This window comes from Conger conger, chromosome 6 (genome assembly GCF_963514075.1).
Source record: "Conger conger chromosome 6, fConCon1.1, whole genome shotgun sequence".
In the NCBI taxonomy this organism is placed as follows: Eukaryota; Metazoa; Chordata; class Actinopteri; order Anguilliformes; family Congridae; genus Conger; species Conger conger.
In genome coordinates, this window is record NC_083765.1 from 23939733 (window position 1) to 23956685 (window position 16953).

Consider the following 16953-nt stretch of genomic DNA (forward strand, 5'->3'; position numbering starts at 1 on the left):
CAAAACTATTAATGTATTCACCAAAGACACACAGCAGACTGTTGATAACACTACTCATAAACTTCAGATACTAATGCTCAGTTCCACTGACTTTGTAAACTGAGGTTTTGAGTACAAATATTGGTCAGGAATAGGTGTTGTTTAGCACGACGCTGAACGAACAGATAAAACAGGTAGGGCTCCATAGCTCAGGGGTTAGAGCACTGGTCTCGTAAACCAGGGGTCGCGAGTTCGACTCTCGCTGGGGCCTTGGGTGCCATTTTGTATGACTTTAGACATGTGGAAAATGATCTCAGACAACGTCGTAACCCATCTAATGTACATTATCACAGAGGTGGGCAATGAGGGCTTCCTATTCACCAAAACCCTTCTGTCCCTATATGGAGCCCTGAGTCTACTCACCAAAACCCTTCATCTTGTTGTCAGCAAAACACATCATTAACCAAAACCCATCATATAATCACCAAAACTCTTCATCTATTCACTAAAGACACACAGCAGACTGTTGATAACACTACTCATAAACTTCAGATGCTAATGCTCAGTTCCATTGACTTTGTAAACTGAGGTTTTGAGTAAAAATATTGGTCAGGAATAGGTGATGTTTAGCACGACGCTGAACGAACAGGTAAAACAGGTAGGGCTCCATAGCTCAGGGGTTAGAGCACTGGTCTTGTAAACCAGGGGTCGTGAGTTCAAATCTCACTGGGACCTTGATTGATTTTTGTATCACTCACAGAGGTGGTCAATGCGGGCCTCCTATTCACCAAAACCCTTCTGTCCCTACATGGAGTCTATACACAGAAGGTGTTGGGACCCAATTCAGGGCAGATCAAAGTAGGACACTGTAACAGTGTACGCTCACCAAGCGCTTCATTAGGAACACAGTATCTCAGAAACTGCTGATCTCCTGGGATTTTCACACAAACACTAGTCTAAGTTTGCAAAGAATGGTGCAAAAACAAAAAAAAATCCAGTGAGCAGTAGTTCTGCAGACAGAAACGCCTTAATGAGAGACGTCAGAGGAGAATGGCCAAACTGGTCAAAGCTGACAGGAGGGTAACAGTAACGGAAATAACAGTGCTATGCAGAAGAGCATCTCTGAATATGCAACACATCATAACAGTGAATGGATAGGCTGCAGCAGTAGAAGTCTAAGAAATAAGTCCTAAGTGAGTGTATAGCCAGCAGCAGGGGCAGCCTGTAGTGTAGTGGTTAAGGTAAATGACTGGGGCACGCGAGGTCGGTTGTTCTAATCCCGGTGTAGCCATGATATGATCCACACAGCTGTTGGGCCCTGGAGCAAGGCCCTCAACCCTGCATTGCTCCAGGGGAGGATTGTCTACTACTTATTCTAATTAACTGTATGTCGCTCTGGGTAAGAGCGTCTGCCAAATGCCAATAATGTAATGTAGTATAAATGGATACTCTGCGTTTAAAACATGAAGTGGATCTGGTTGAGGGTGGACTCACAGATAACAGAACTTACTTTTCCTGCAGCTCTTTCACTTGCTCGTCCTTGGCCTGAAGCTCAGTCTTGAGACTTTTATTGGCCAGTGTGTGCTTTGTTGCCTCATTACACGCATTCTGAGAAAAAAACAGAATCAGAAGAGCATTAATATCCAGTGACTTAGTGCTCATGAGAGATGGAGTGAGAATGTGACTGTGGCAAGTGGGGCTCGGTTTGTGGGAATGAGGGAGGGGAATCCGAGGACCACGCCTACTGGTTTAGTAGGCACACACCTGGACTACATGAAAAATTAGTCCAGGCTGATTAAACGTGTGCTCTCTCCCACAGTAGGCGTCTGAGACCTCGCAACCACGGATGAGAGAGCTGAGGTGCGAGAGAGACCCTGCTGAAAAGCAACAGAAAGAAAGCTACAAAGTGAAAGCCAGTTTGGTTTTATTTTCAGTTTGTTGTTTTGATTCAGATCCTGTGAGGGTGACGATGAAGCCCTTTTTGTTCGTTTATAAGTTCGCTCTCGGTCTGTCTCCTTTCCCCGCTCTCATTCTCGCTACCTGCCTGTGTCAATCCCGTCTGCCCGCCCAGCGGTGTGTCACGGTGTGTTATACATGTTTCATCTCATAACTCTGTATATTGATGCGTTTCTCCTCACTGAGACATGTAAAACAAGATCTGTTCCAGCACTGCAATGTAGATACATATTCACTGCTTGGCAATTCTATCCATCAAATACATTTTAGAAACAGTCTCAAACTTCACAAATTGGTCTCTTTTGTAATAATTCCCTGATAATTAGACAGAAGAATGTGCTAATGCAACAGGCTGGATTATCAGGGAAAATATGAGCAAAAACAATGAAAACAATGTTACACGCCTTGATCAAACCAGAACATCAAGGGCCAAAACCTCTAAAAACAGAGCAGGGGGAAAGAAACCCTACACTCCAATACAGTAGGGGGCAGCATGGCACTGTGCTTTCTGTAGATGAGCTCCCAGGAACCAGCAAAAGAACAGGCACTGAGAGGTACAGGCAAGCAGCCAGAGAGCAACAACAGAGAGGTCAAACTCAGAGGCTAATTTGTTCCGCGCTGCTTATGCAGACCTCAGCACATTTTTTACAACGGGTCTGTACGGGAAAGTCTAATACCATGAGCCGTCCATACTCTATCAGTCCTAGATTGTTAGGCACAAAACAGATGGTTTACTTGGGCGAAATATAGCACTAACATAGCAATTACCAATTTAGCAATCGCAATTTATCTTGCCATTGTTCACCATCAAACATGCGCAGTGGTCTTGTAATTGAACATTTTCTCTGGCTTTTCTCAGAGAGGACAGTAACTACGCATGTGCATGGCACTTCCTGGCCTTGTGTACGGCTTGGCTAAAGCTGAATAGGAGCTGATAGTTGAGATTGCCTTCTTTCTCCTTCTAAGCTTTTTGACACGGCCGTGGCTCTGACCTTCAGTTTGGCCTGCAGGCCCTTCAGCTCGGCCTCGGCTGTGTTTGGGGGGTCAGGGGTCGGCGTGGGGGCGCGAGGGGACCTCTGTCTCAGCTCCTCCAGCTCCCTCTGCAGCTCAGCTCTCTGCTGCTCCGAGGCCGTCAGGTCAGAGGTCAACTTCTACTTAAAAAAACACACAGCTTTAACTCATTCACACTTACCAAGGCTGCCCGCTGAGAATGCACACAGACATCAGTTTCACTGAGCTCATTCCATTTGCTTATTTTTCTTTTTTCCTTGATCATTCATCTGCTCCTAGCTTCTACAGAAAAAGAATCAAGAAAAGTAAAGACAAGGAAATCAAGAAAACGTGCATTAGGCAAATGGAATGCCCTTGCTCCTTCAAACGTCAGTTCGAAGCCACGTCAGTTACAGATGTGGCAGATGTGTGGTAGAAGGGGAGAGGTGGATCACACTTTCCGAAAAAAAAAAAAAAAAGCCTCCAAACTACTACTTCTTGCTCCTCGAAGGAACATTTAATCCATTTCAGTCTCCACCAACACCATAAGTGAAGTAGTGTTTTTTAGGACATTAAGCACACATGAGAAACAGGTGTGGCTCCATAGCTCAGGGGTTAGAGCACTGGTCTTGTAAACCAGGGGTCGTGAGTTCAAATCTCGCTGGGGCCTAGGTCGTCTTTTGCGTAACAGATGTACTTTGTTGAGACTGTCAAATGGACTAGAAATTAACATTGGCCTCTGCCCAGTTCTCCAATACAGCCAATCTGGCACAGATAATGTTGCTGCGTATATTTTCTGTGGAAATTACATAGTGGGACAAGTTGTTGGCCAGTTGGCTTGGAGTAGTCCCTGCTTAAGCCATCCAACATTATGAGCCAACAAGCAAAACAGGTAGGGCTCCATAGCTCAGGGGTTAGAGCACTGGTCTTGTAAACCAGGGGTCGTGAGTTCAAATCTCACTGGGGCCTTAGATGTGTTTTAGATGACAAATATACGGAGCCAAAAGGAAGGGAATACACCAGGTAGAAGTGCACGCTGTGAAAGTAAATGGCTGTTAGCACAGCCTATGCACTCTCCTTTCAACTGCTGATGTCCCCATTCGCATAACCAGTAATAACAAAGAAAACAGCAGGACCTCATAATCGCTGTTCCTTTCTTACTTCTGCCACCATTAAGCACGTCTGTCACAAAGAGGAACAAAGACCAGTTCCTCCGTAAGAGATGGCTGTGACAGAAAGGTCACTTTGGAGAGCGACTAATTACTGCGTCAATTCCAAAGAAATTAGCCGTATTGCTCTTAAAGAGCTCAAAAATTTTATTAGGAACAGTGAACTTCACAGAGGGAGTGTGAACTGATTGGTAGAAATTGTACAAATACACTTATGTACCCTTATAAGTGTGTTCAGACACTGTTAGAACAGATTGAGAACTGTTATTTCAGTTACACCAGAAGATTCTCCATCCTCATAATCAAACAATAACCATGACCTGGCATTATGATTTTTATACATGAATAATTATACAAATCTTTCATAAGGTTGAGCAAAGAAGGCCTTTGCTTGACCTATAAAGTAAATAATACAGGTAACACGCTATATTGTATGGTCAAAATAAAAAGGGAAATTATATTATTATTTATACGAATACAATTGATCAGAAAAATATTTGTTTAGGTGTGAATTATCCACAGCCATGTTTCCAGTACTATGTAAACCCTCCCTTCACAAGTATAACACTAGTGAGTAGTCCTGGACTGTTTTATGGGATTAGTGAACATGTTGGGGAGGATCTTTGATCATTCCTCCACTGAAAATATTCCTAGATCCCAGAGATCTTTCAGCTTGCCCTTGTGGACTGCCAACTTCTGTTCCAACTGAACTGAAACACCAACAGATTGAAAAACACCATTAAAACACCATGGGAACAGTTAAAAACACCTAGCGATCCAGAGTCACCTCCACAAAATCTTCTAACACCACTAAGCCTTGGCCAAGATTCGTTTTTTACATCAATACCAAGACCCTGGGTGTGTACCAACCAAAAATTCTCATAATTATCATTATAAAGAAGTAATAAAGCAAAAAAAGGAAACAATTGGAATAGAAATGTTTGATGTCTAGCCTTATTCTGAATGCATTTCCATAAATAAGGAGGTGAGAAAAAAAACATTTTCAGTTTGAAGCCTGGGTTAAAAGACCGATACCCCAGAGGGGCGGAGCCGAATCAGTGGGAGCATCTTTACTGCACTTCTGCTCACAACTAACTGCCTCTGATTTCATTCATTAAATAATTACACTGATTGATCTCACTCCTCGTTAAGTCTTCAGACATGATGCCGGGTGTAAATATTGCACGTTTCGCAAACTTGGGGTAGCAAAGGAGTCAACGTGATTTGGAACGGCGGTACATCACAGCTGATTAAATTGACTGACAGATTCCTGTACTGTATACAAAAGTCGAAACTAAGCGGCTTATCCCCTTAATTATCGCCCCTTTTCTTTACCCACTTGAAAATGACATACCCAAAAGTTACTTACGGAACATTTTTGACTACAGGCATGATCCTGGTCTCCTCTGACTTCTCGGGTTTGTTTTTCAAGAGTCAGAATCACAAAAAAAGTATCTGCACTTAGGCACGTCAGCAACGTCAAATACATGTTTTTGCCGAAGCGTAACAGTCTCAGCCTGCGTATTGCAAATGCTCTGTTGCAAAAAGCGTGCGTATTGGAAAGAAATACTGTGTTGTTTTACGCAAACCAATCAATGGCAATGTCATTAGCTAAAAAACTTTTTCGTCGTCACTTCAATAACATGTCCGTAATCGGTTCTTTGATGAGCTGAGGTTATACTGAATTTTCTTATATACGAATGGGGAAACGCATTTTTTTGCAACTACGTTACCGATACTGGTCAGAGACGCTCGTACCTGGGCCCATCGCGTTCTAGAAAGCCTACACAAAACATATAATAACATTCCGAAGTACTTTTGTAGAAGTATACAATGCCGAAACAGACAAGAATGATAATTCCTTCAGAGAAATGGACAGAATCAATGTTTCAAGAGGTTAACACATAGAATGAGAAACTATTATGCATTTGGTCCGCTGGGCGGTTGTTGTGGAAATGACACCGACATTTCCTTATTTCTTGAAGTCTGTGGATTTCCAAAATGCAGAGAAGATGAGCCCCCCATGCCTGTTTTTCCATACACATGTTATAAAATAAGGAACTGTTGTAGCTGAAGCAATGGCATCTTAAAATAGGCTATACAGATAGAACTGTGAGTTTTAAAGCTTTCAAAAGGTAAATCCTGTTACCATAGTGATTGCACCGTGAAAAAAAGCAATGAATGCAAAAAACCGGCACTAGCCCAGCCCTGGCTTAAAAGATGATCCAGCAGTAGTGTATTTGGAGAATGAAACAAGCAACAACGTGGTCTGACACGGTAATATTCAGCAACATATCAAACCAAAGACGTGTTTATGATTTAAGACGCCTGCCTTACATGTCATCAAATTTGAATATGTGATGGGATAGTCACATCCCATTTCATTTCATAAGCACTGCAAGAAGCTCCTAAGAAGGGTAGAAGTGCAGGCCGTAAATTAAAAAAGTGTCATTTTTCTTCATATGTTTGCATTCTCAGTCACAGGAATCAGAGCGCGGGGCTGGATACACAGCGGGCGGAGGAAAGGTAAATACACACAGGCTAGAGCAGGAGTGGCTCTGACATTTGGCTGATCCCTGGGTAAATGGGGTGGTGGCAGGGCCAGGGGCCCCTAGGGGCCACAGAGACACCACGCATCGGCTGTTTGCTCTGTGATCCACCTGCGCAGCTCAGACACACACACACAAACAGTCGCACTGGTGCACAAGTGCGCACACATACGCAAACATACACACACACCAAATGCTCCGCTCCGTCATTCTGTGATTATAGTTTAAACAGACGTCACAAACCATTTATGTACTGAGCCTCTGCTGAAAAAAGTGCCGATTCAGTCTTACTGAATGGCCTCATTGCTAATCCGACAATGTCTCTATGTAATCTCTATGTGAATTGTATCTTATCTGGCCTGTTCTGTAGTTTGTTATAATGACCTTGGTATTGGTACATCGCTTTGGATAAAAGTGTCTGCTGCTATTTTAAATAGAACAACGGGTCACAGTTTGCTGCTGAGGTTTGCCGTGTTGAATGCAGGCCAGTTCAGCGTCTTGGGTATGCGATTGGAGGGTTCGGGGCCAGTGAATTAGCTGATTATATGGTTCGGTGCTGAGAGCGCCATTGGAGGGTTGGCACCTGTGAGAGCTGCTTGCTGGCGTTCAGCTTCTGCGTGAGGGCACTCAGCTGTGACGTCATCCTGTCCTGGGCGAGCTGCAGCTCCTGAGCACTGCTCGACGCGGCTTTCCTAGCGGCCTGTAGTACGGTCACCTGCTGCTGCAGAGAGCCAATCCGCTGCTGCAGGGCCCTGGAGAGCCCGCCCCTTCTCCTGCGTCCCCGCCAACCCCGCTGCACCTGTACGTTGCCTAGGAAACATGTACACCTGGTACAAACTAGTCACATTTGACCTGAACAAGAACTGAACCTCTTGACTATGCCTGCAGGCTCTTATGCATGGAGTTGCTGCCTCATGATTGGCTGATTTGCTAGCACGATCCACCAAGGTACTTAGTTGCCATCCACATCATTTTCGTCGAAAAGCAACTGAAGGTTCTGTGGAAATTACATAGTGGGACAAGTTGTGTGCCAAATATTGGGCAATTGTCAGCTCACTGCTTAAGTCATCTAATGTTATGAGCTAACAGGCAAAACAGGTAGGGCTCCATAGCTCAGGGGTTAGAGCACTGGTCTTGTAAACCAGGGGTCGCGAGTTCAAATCTCGCTGGGGCCTTGGTCATTTTCTGCATGACAAACGTACATGGCTGCAGCCATAAGACTGCCCCTGTAACCAAACTATGAGAGGAAGCAACAAATTATTTTTTCCAGTTTCATTACAAAACAGTAAAAACACATCAAATATGGGGTTTCTAAGAGCCGCCATTGTCGATTAGTTCTGCCAGTTAACAAGCACCCCTTGCCCAGTCTCATCTGCAACTAGCATGACCCACTGAACAATAGCATCAACCTTGAAGTGGATGGACTACAGCCGCAAAAAACAATAAGTAAAGTCTACAATAAATACCTACTAAAGTGCTCACTGAGTGTATACCTGTGAAAGTTAACTTGAAAATGAATTGTGCTAAATCACTGTGTTTTAACATTATTCACTTTCCACTAATACTGCACTGAAATATCTAAAATATACAACAGTTGAGCTGTATGTAAAAATAATTTATTGTCACAATTGAATATGATATCAAGTTGTATTGTAAATAAGGAGGGGATCCTCATAAAAAAGTGGGCTAATGAGGTTCAGAAACCTCTGCTTTTAAAGCAGCCCCAGTGAGACCATCAGTGGAAGTGATTGTATTGGGGGATATCTCTATATTACCTGGCTCGGTGTCTCTGCCAGCCTCCGGCCGCGCGTCCTTCACATCTCTGGCCTGCAGTGCATGCTGGGAGGGGGAGGAGCCCCTGCTCTGACGATCGCAGGGCGTCTGCAGCGGGGCAGAGCGTAATGGGGCTCAGCAGCCGGTCCTCGGAGCGCAGAGCAGCCCTCGTTTGTAGTCACATCAAAGAGCGGCACGGCCCCACGCCGGGGTTTGATCAGCCGCTGTTTGATCAGGGCCACAGCGCGTCAACGTGCTCCGCTGTCGGCTCACACAGAACATACTGACGAACAGGCAGTTCACCTGCGTCGCCATTTCCTACCACCTACTGCTTAGTTTACCCAAAACCGAAATAGTATCTAGTACCGCATCAAGCCTCTGCTACATGCCCTGGCAGGCTGTTCAACAAAGCGACTCTGTGAAAAAACACTTCCTAATGTCAATGTGGAATTTGTCCTTTGCCAATTTCCATTTATGCCCCCTCATTTTGCTAACCAAGCTCACCCTGAAGTATCGCCTGTAGTTCACTTTGTCAATCCCTTTAATGAATTTAAAAGCCTCAATTAAATCCCCCCTAAGTCTCATTTTACTTAGCTTGAAGAGATGCACACAAGCTGGCACATGCGTGCACTGCCTCCCAATTGGCAGCCTTCAGTGTTTTATAAATCACAAATGCATTTCCAAACAGAAGTACATTTCCTACTCAGCATTCCTATTATTCCTATTATTTTTCATATAATATTAAATCCTTGCCAAATCTCAACTTAATGTACTACATTATGTAAAACAAAACATTACAATGAATTTTAATTCATGACCAACTGTATTCTAAATGGCAGGAAGTGGGCTATGCGAACCTGTGTCCGGACAGGAAGTGGGCTGTTCAGGCTGTCTGTATACTCCTCCCCACTGTCACTGGAAAGAGACCAACCACATTCACTTACATAGCCATTACAGCACGACAGGTAAGTCACCTGTATCTGTATTAATGAGCAGTACAGGTAAGTCACCTGCATCGGTATTAATGAGCAGTACAGGTAAATTACCTTTCGGCGCTGATATCCTCCCAGCCATCCTTATTGGCCCTCGGGCTTGTTGGGCGTGTCCTGCCCCTACAGCGAGGAGGGCGTGGCTGTGATGACCCCCTGAAGGAGGCGCTGGCGATGGCTGCGTTTCCATGGGCTTTTGGGGCCCTGGAGAGGCTGTAGTCGCGGGCGGCCCGGAGCAGCCCCAGCTCCTGCCGGGCCCTCTGCAGCTGCTGCCTGACCCGGGCCCCGTCCCTCTTCACCTGGGCCAGCTGCCTCCGGCAGGCCCCCAGCTGCCCCTCCAGCTCCTGCACCACGCCCTGCTGCCACGCCCGGTCCGCCTGCTGCCGCGCGGCTGCCTGGCTGCGCAGCCGGAGCATCGCTGTCTGCAGCTGCTCTCGGGTCTCCGACAGCTCCCCGTTGGCCGCTCGGAGGCTCTCCGCCTCGTTCTCCAGAGACCACGCCCTCTTCTGGAGCCTCTCGCGAGCGTCGGACAGCTCCTGATTGGTCTGCTGCAGGAGTTCCACCTCCTTCTCCAGGGACCAAGCCTGCTTCTGCAGCTGCTCGACCTGAGAGGGCCAAAGAGAACCATGAAAAAATGAAGTCCACCATTTTAGACCAGGTTCTTCTATACAGGAGAGCCCTCATCACAAGGACTCAAAGAACAACAAGTATTTGGGTTACATTTTACATGATTGTCCTCTTTAGCCACAGAAATTGTAACATCTGCAATATAAAATACTAAAGTAATAGAAATATTTATACGTTTTTGCTGTAACATCCCTTTTCCGCATGACTAGCAGTTTTCCATAACTAGTCAAAGAAAGAATTAGAGCACACATGCTCTACCAAAAACACAACCTTCCCTGGTAGTCTAGTGGTTAGGATTCGGCGCTCTCACCGCCGCGGCCCGGGTTCGATTCCCGGTCAGGGAACGACCTTTTGATGCTTTGCCAGACCGTGCATTAATGGTTCCACGCTGTTTTTCTGCTGTTCCATCTCAAGTGCTGTTCCATCTCAAGTGCTCTTTGTTGCGTCAATGCAATTCAAGGTATGGCTGTCAGTTTTTTAATTGTGCAGCATGAAAGTTGGCACATGGACCCTTCCCTTAGCTCTCACTAAGCTCTTGTCTATCATATACCTTTTAGCGTTCCACAAATGTATAAAACAATTGAGGCCTTTTGGCTAAACTGCCACACTAATGAGTAAGTCTTACACCTGGCGGGAGTAGAAGCAGAAGTTTTTGCTGTGACACCTGTCCTATGTCCCTTTCCTGCATGACTAGCAGTTTTCCATGACTAACTAAAAAAAAATTTAAAAAAACAAAACAAAACAGAAAGCACGCCTTCAAGCCTGATATGAACCACTGACCGATGAATGGATAAGCTAGCAACTCAGCTATGGAAGGCAGACCCTGTATGACCCTGTAGCAAGTCTGCATCATCCTTCCACACTTTTGCAGCTGCTCAAGGCTACTCTAGGGAGCAGATGCTCGGTGGTGTAGGGGGATCACACAAGAATCCCGGCTGGAGCAACAGACTTTGTTTAGAGCAACTAAATTTTTTGGTACTCTTGCGAATGTGTGAAGACAGTGGCCCTGGTGCAACTTCTTTCTTTATTCCAAGCTGTTTTAGTGTGGTTCAATCACAAATATGTCCCAAGTGTTCTGGGAATGCAGTGTGAAATTTGACACATGGACCCTACCCTGTGAAATCAGAGAAGCAACCTTCCCTGGTGGTCTAGTGGTTAGGATTCGGCGCTCTCACCGCCGCGGCCCGGGTTCGATTCCCGGTCAGGGAATGACCTTTTGATGTTTTGGTGTTTATAAATAATACTATGACACTGTAACACAGGTCTACGTTATCCTGGCACACTGCTCCAGCTTCTCATGAGAACTCCATGTTGTAGACACAACAGTAGCGGGCAGTAGTGTCGAGGTACCGTGTAAGATTCCCATTCTCGCGACCCGGGTTTGATTCCTGGCTGGCGGAAGAGCATGTGCTTCATCTCTGTGTTAAGATTTCCCGAGTGGATTAAAGATTTGGGCTGAGTGACAGATCTTTGTGGAGTGGATTTCATCTTTGTGAAAGATCCTTTCAGAGCAGATTAAATATCAGCATTTGGGCTCAGTTAGATCTTTGCAGAGTCAGTTAGAGACGAGTGTTTAACTAAAGACTGCACTGCGGGCTGAGTCGGTCTCTCCTGGGTCTGATCCATTTCAAACACAATCGCTCTCCGTGCAGGGCTGATGACACCCGGCTCTGAAGAGTATGACATCCGCGCAGAGTCGGGCGAAAAATCGCTTCAATTACCTCCTTTCCCCAGGACGAATTAGGCCCAGCCTATCCCCTGCAGCACAGCACATTTAACACGCCGCCTGTCATTCACTAATACAGGCAATGACAGCCTCCATTATGCGTCCATATGGCCGTTACTGGCACACAGGCGCTGGCATCATCTGCAGGAAATCACCCTGAAACGGCTCATTCATCTGGGTCCTGTACATACACGCACCGCTGTGTTTCATCTAAATTTCTCCTGTTTTCCTATAATATGCCTATTAAGCCTGTTATCTGAGGGCCTAGTCTGATAAGCAGCAGTTCAAAACAATCTGAGTATCTTCTACAAGTAGTGTTCGGAGCATAGTATAGTATAGTATAGTACAGTAGAAAGTGTGTGTGCATTTATGAGTGTGCATAATGTATGTGTGTGTGTGCATAGGAGTGTAGAGGTGCAGATGTATGTGTGTGTATGTGTGTGTATAGATAGGTAGGTGTGTATGCGTATATAGGAGTGGAGAGCTGCAGTATACCTGCAGTGCGTTTTTCTTTGGGAAAGCTGTTTTGGGGCTCTGTGTATGTGTGTGTGTGTGTGTGTGTGTGTATGTGTGTGTGCATGTAGGAGTGTAGTATGCCTGTAGTGCGTGGTTCTCCATTGCCTCTGGGGAAGCCATTTTGTGTGTGTGTGTGTGTGTGTGTGTCTGCGCGTGTGTGTGTGTGTGTCTGCGTGTGTGTGTGTGTGTGTGTGTGTGTGTCTGCGTGTGTGTGTGTGTGTGTGTGTGTGTCTGCGTGTCTGCGTGTGTGTGTGTGTGTGTGTGTGTGTGTGTGTGTGTCTGCGTGTGTGTGTGTGTGTGTGTGTCTGCGCGCGTGTGTGTGCGTGCGTGCGTGCGTGTGTGCGTGTGTGTGTGTGTGTGTGTCTGCGCGCGTGTGTGTGCGTGCGTGCGTGTGTGTGTCTGCGTGTGTGTCTATATAGGTGTGCATTGTACCTGCAGCGCGTTATCCGCCGTCCCCCCTAGGGAAGCAGTTTTGGGGCTGCTGCAGCAGGTGACCCCAGCGCCTTCAGCCTCCTTCTGCAGGAGTTCTGTGGGGGAACAAAGCGCACTCCATCACCTCCTCAAAGGCTTAACGAACACTAACAAGCTTCTCTTTACCGGCACACTCCTACACCCGCTGCCCCCTGAAACCAGGCAGGGACAGGCTTCTAATGGTCAACTTTCACCAAGGACACTGAATCAAATCGCATACTGAACGGGGTGTTTCAGGATCTGCATCTGTTCTTTAGTCAAAATACAATTGGTTCATCTGCAAAAAGTAAAAATGCTCTTCATCTCCAGTATATACAGCCCAAATGAACGTGGAGCACAAAACAGCTGCCTGAATATCAGATAATGTTAAATATACAGCGGCTTCAGAAAGTACTCAGACCCCGTCCAGCCTGACGGAGCTTGAGAGAATCTGCATTTATAAAGCACTTTTATCCAAAGCAGTGTCCAATTGATGCTTCCCATTCACCCATTCATACACACTCACACACCAATGGCGATTGGGTGCCATGCAAGGCACCAACCAGCTCATCAGGAGCAATTGGGGGTTGGGTGTCTTGCTCAGGGACACTTATCGAACCGGCAACCCTCTGACTGCCAGACTGATCTTACCGCCTGAGCCAATGTCACCCCATACAGGTATGTTTAGGCATACAGGACTACGTTAGCTACATTCGTGCACCACTTTAAAGACAATAAGTAAAATCCTCAACTCAGAGCAAACTTTCTGGCTTTTAAACATGACAGTCACACGGTATTCAGAACCCAATTTTTCGAATGAGCTTAAGTTAAATATTTATGCCCAAACGTCCCTGGCCAGTCGACCTTTTGAGGACGAAGAGGAGCGGTTTGCTCGACAGGTCGACATCCCTTCTTGTTATTCAGTGACGTGGGAGTTTGTTAGGTGAAATTAGCCCCTTCTTTTGTCTTTTGAGCGCGTCAGGTCCAATCAGAGGATGAGTGAGCCCGGCCACTGTGGAACTCACCGGATATTCGCCCACGATCCCCCTGGGGAATCGCTGCCTTCATATAAAGCCCCTGTCTCCCTGGCCCCAACGCTCTAGCGCACATTAATGTCTATCCTGTAACGTATGGAGACACAACCTCCCCATGTTAGCGCCTTTCATCTCAGTGCTGCCTTTTCCCCATGTGTCAAACTTTTTCCCCTGATGAAGCTGGATGGGACTCACACGAATCAATGCACGGACGTGGGTGCTTTGCAGCTTTTTGTTTCAGAGACGCTTTTATCCAAAGCAACTTACAGACGAAGCAGGGGACAATCCCCCCCGCATCAATGTGGGGGAACAGCTGCGCAGATCTCATCATGGCTACACCAGGGCTTGAGCCAGCAACCTTCCGGGGCCCAGTCAAGCACCTTAGCCACTAAACTACTGGCTGCCTGTTTAACCCCTTATGGGCGGATGGGACCTGCACGTTACATCTCCCTTAACAGACGGATGCGATGCCAGCAGTTGATCATGTGACTGTTCAAGTCACATGACCGTTTAAATGCATTGTGATTCATAGGCCTTTCTATGAGTTTTCTATAGGGCGCCTTAGTCCATAATGGGTTAAAATGCAGCCTGGCTTCACTGCACACAGTTTAGAATTACAATTTTAGAATGACAATTTTTTGCCAGGTTTGATTCTACATTTGTTTTTTGGACATACAGCCATTTTGCTATATCACACCCACCATGTACCACAGCACCCCACACCCCCAGTCCCCAAAATGACTCTCACCCTCCCGCTCCTGTTGCAGACACATGCGCATCTCCTGCACAGCGACTCTGTCCACGGCCGCCTGCACACGCAACACGTCCACCTCCTCTTCCAGATTAGCCCTGAATGAGAAAAACACCTTAAACAACCCTGCACTGCCCAGCATACACATTACACTACAGTGTGAATGAAGTACCCATTAGCATATGCAATACACTACACAGTGAATGATGTTTAGCATTAGCATATGCATTACACTAGTGTGCATGACGTTAGCATTAGCATATGCAATACACTACACTGTGAATGATGTTAGCATTAGCATATGCATTACACTACAGTGTGCATGACGTTAGCATTAGCATATGCAATACACTATACTGTGCATGACATTAGCATTATCATATGAATTACACTACACTGCGCACAACTTTAGCATTAGCATATGCATTACACTACACTGTGCATGACGTTAGCATTGGCATATGCATACACATTATACTGCACTGTGCATGAAGTTAGCATTAGCATATCCATTACACTGCACTGTGCATGCCGCTAGCATTAGCATTACCCTGCACTGTGCATGACGTTATCATTAGCATGTGCATTATACTACACTGTGCATGACATTAGCATTAACATTTGCATTACACTGCTGGGCGCACAACGTTAGCATTAGCATATGCATACCACTGCATTGTGCTTGAAATAAACAATAGCATAAAATATCATTGAGCAACGCAAAATTCATTAGTCATAAGTGGTATGGTGAAGTTTTGTGAATAATGAACAGAGGGCATTCTTCTGGGCTTTCAAAGGCATATATCTTAGTCCTGTACCAAGGACAAAGGACCCTCATTACTCCAAATGCCTTAAAGATGAAACCAGAAAGGGCAGAGATCTTTATTAAGCTTCATTAAAGTCAAAGTCCAGGATGGTGTCTGCTGTGGTTACTCACAGAGCTTTATAAATCATACATCTTAGAGCTGTCTGAGTTACGACAGCTCAATGTCTTTTTTTTTTTGTCTGAGTGTAAATGTTGTCTACAGCTACTTTCATTTGTTTATAATGTCCAAATTATCCTAGCCTTTAGCAACAATTAAGAAGTGAGGATAACAGCACCAGAAACACAACTGTAATGAGTTAGAAAATGGCTTGAGAAATGGGGGGAGTACATACTCACTTCTCAGTGCTGAAGTTCTTAGAGAAGAGTAGTACATACTCACTTCTAAGTACTGAGGTTCTTAGTGAGCCGTTTGAAGTACATACTCACTTCTCAGTGCTGAGGTTCTTAGAGAAGAGAAGTACATAGTCACTTCTCAGTGCTGAGGTTCTTTAGTGAGCCGTTTGAAGTACATACTCACTTCTCAGTGCTGAGGTTCTTAGAGAAGAGAAGTACATACTCACTTCTCAGTGCTGAGGTTCTTAGTGAGCCATTTGAAGTAAATACTCACTTCTCAGTGCTGAGGTTCTTACAGAAGAGAAGTACATACTCACTTCTCAGTGCTGAGGTTATTAGAGAAGAGAAGTACATACTCACTTCTCAGTGCTGAGGTTCTTAGTGAGCCGTTTGAAGTACATACTCACTTCTCAGTGCTGAGGTTCTTAGTGAGCCGTTTGAAGTACATACTCACTTCTCAGTGCTGAGGTTCTTAGTGAGCCGTTTGAAGTAGGCCAGCTCGTTCCAGACACCGTCGCTGTTCTCATGACGGAGTTCCCAGGGCTGGGCTCTCTGCTTTCTGGGCCTCGGGCTGCAGGAAAACAAACCAATGCAAAGCTACAGTGTTACACACAAACACACAGCGTTAAACAAACCAATGCAAAGTTAGTGTTACACACAAACACACAGCGTTAAACAAACCTAGAGACAGCACCTTCAGTGTAGCTTATAGTCCCCAACACAAAGTTTTTACCTTTGATGCAATTATTCCTGTTTAAAGTAACTGCACTGTTAAAATACCTGTTGCTAAGTGATAAAGTGGATCTGTTGCCAATTAATAAATGATGTGAATCTGTTGCCAAGTGATAATGGATGTGGATCTGTTGCTAAGTGATAACGGATGTGGATCTGTTGCTAAGTGATAACGGATGTGGATCTGTTGCTAAGTGATAACGGATGTGGATCTGTTGCTAAGTGATAACGGATGTGGATCTGTTGCTAAGTGATAACGGATGTGGATCTGTTGCTAAGTGATAACGGATGTGGATCTGTTGCTAGGCGATAGTGTTTTGGGAGTGAGGGGAAGCTGCTCTTACTGGTCCTGGGACTCCTCAGCCTGCTTCAGCTGCTCTCTGACGGTTTTGTAATTGTCCTGGAGTGCCTGCAGCCGCTCCTGCCGATTCTCATGGGCGAGCTTCAGTTCTGCATTCTCCTCTGTCTGTCAAACAAAAGCCCCTCCCCTCAGTTCTGCCTTCTCCGTGCATGATGTCATAAACACCCGCTAGGACCTGCTAGGACCTGCTAT

At 45.6% G+C, this 16953-nt stretch overlaps 1 protein-coding gene and 7 non-coding genes across 8 annotated transcripts in view; 7 read left to right on the forward strand and 1 right to left on the reverse strand.

The window, feature by feature from the left end:
• The window catches only part of cntln (centlein, centrosomal protein), a 42675-nt gene that overhangs the window by 17856 nt on the left and 7866 nt on the right, over window positions 1-16953 (reverse strand). The window contains exons 12-22 of the mRNA XM_061245896.1: window positions 16745-16866; window positions 16123-16239; window positions 14507-14607; window positions 12707-12801; window positions 9940-10010; window positions 9463-9876; window positions 9274-9331; window positions 8419-8524; window positions 7227-7453; window positions 2928-3086; window positions 1490-1587 (exon numbers count right to left, since the gene is read on the reverse strand). Of these exons, the coding sequence (XP_061101880.1) occupies window positions 1490-1587; window positions 2928-3086; window positions 7227-7453; window positions 8419-8524; window positions 9274-9331; window positions 9463-9876; window positions 9940-10010; window positions 12707-12801; window positions 14507-14607; window positions 16123-16239; window positions 16745-16866 (1568 nt within the window). The remainder of the gene's footprint in view (window positions 1-1489; window positions 1588-2927; window positions 3087-7226; window positions 7454-8418; window positions 8525-9273; window positions 9332-9462; window positions 9877-9939; window positions 10011-12706; window positions 12802-14506; window positions 14608-16122; window positions 16240-16744; window positions 16867-16953) is intronic.
• On the forward strand, window positions 178-250 carry trnat-cgu (transfer RNA threonine (anticodon CGU)). Its single transcript has one exon. It is a non-coding gene; the product is annotated as a tRNA-Thr (tRNA).
• trnat-ugu (transfer RNA threonine (anticodon UGU)) lies at window positions 642-714 on the forward strand. The gene has a single exon. It is a non-coding gene; the product is annotated as a tRNA-Thr (tRNA).
• Window positions 3523-3595, forward strand: trnat-ugu (transfer RNA threonine (anticodon UGU)). Its single transcript has one exon. It is a non-coding gene; the product is annotated as a tRNA-Thr (tRNA).
• trnat-ugu (transfer RNA threonine (anticodon UGU)) lies at window positions 3822-3894 on the forward strand. The gene has a single exon. It is a non-coding gene; the product is annotated as a tRNA-Thr (tRNA).
• Window positions 7746-7818, forward strand: trnat-ugu (transfer RNA threonine (anticodon UGU)). Its single transcript has one exon. It is a non-coding gene; the product is annotated as a tRNA-Thr (tRNA).
• Window positions 10305-10376, forward strand: trnae-cuc (transfer RNA glutamic acid (anticodon CUC)). Its single transcript has one exon. It is a non-coding gene; the product is annotated as a tRNA-Glu (tRNA).
• On the forward strand, window positions 11170-11241 carry trnae-cuc (transfer RNA glutamic acid (anticodon CUC)). The gene has a single exon. It is a non-coding gene; the product is annotated as a tRNA-Glu (tRNA).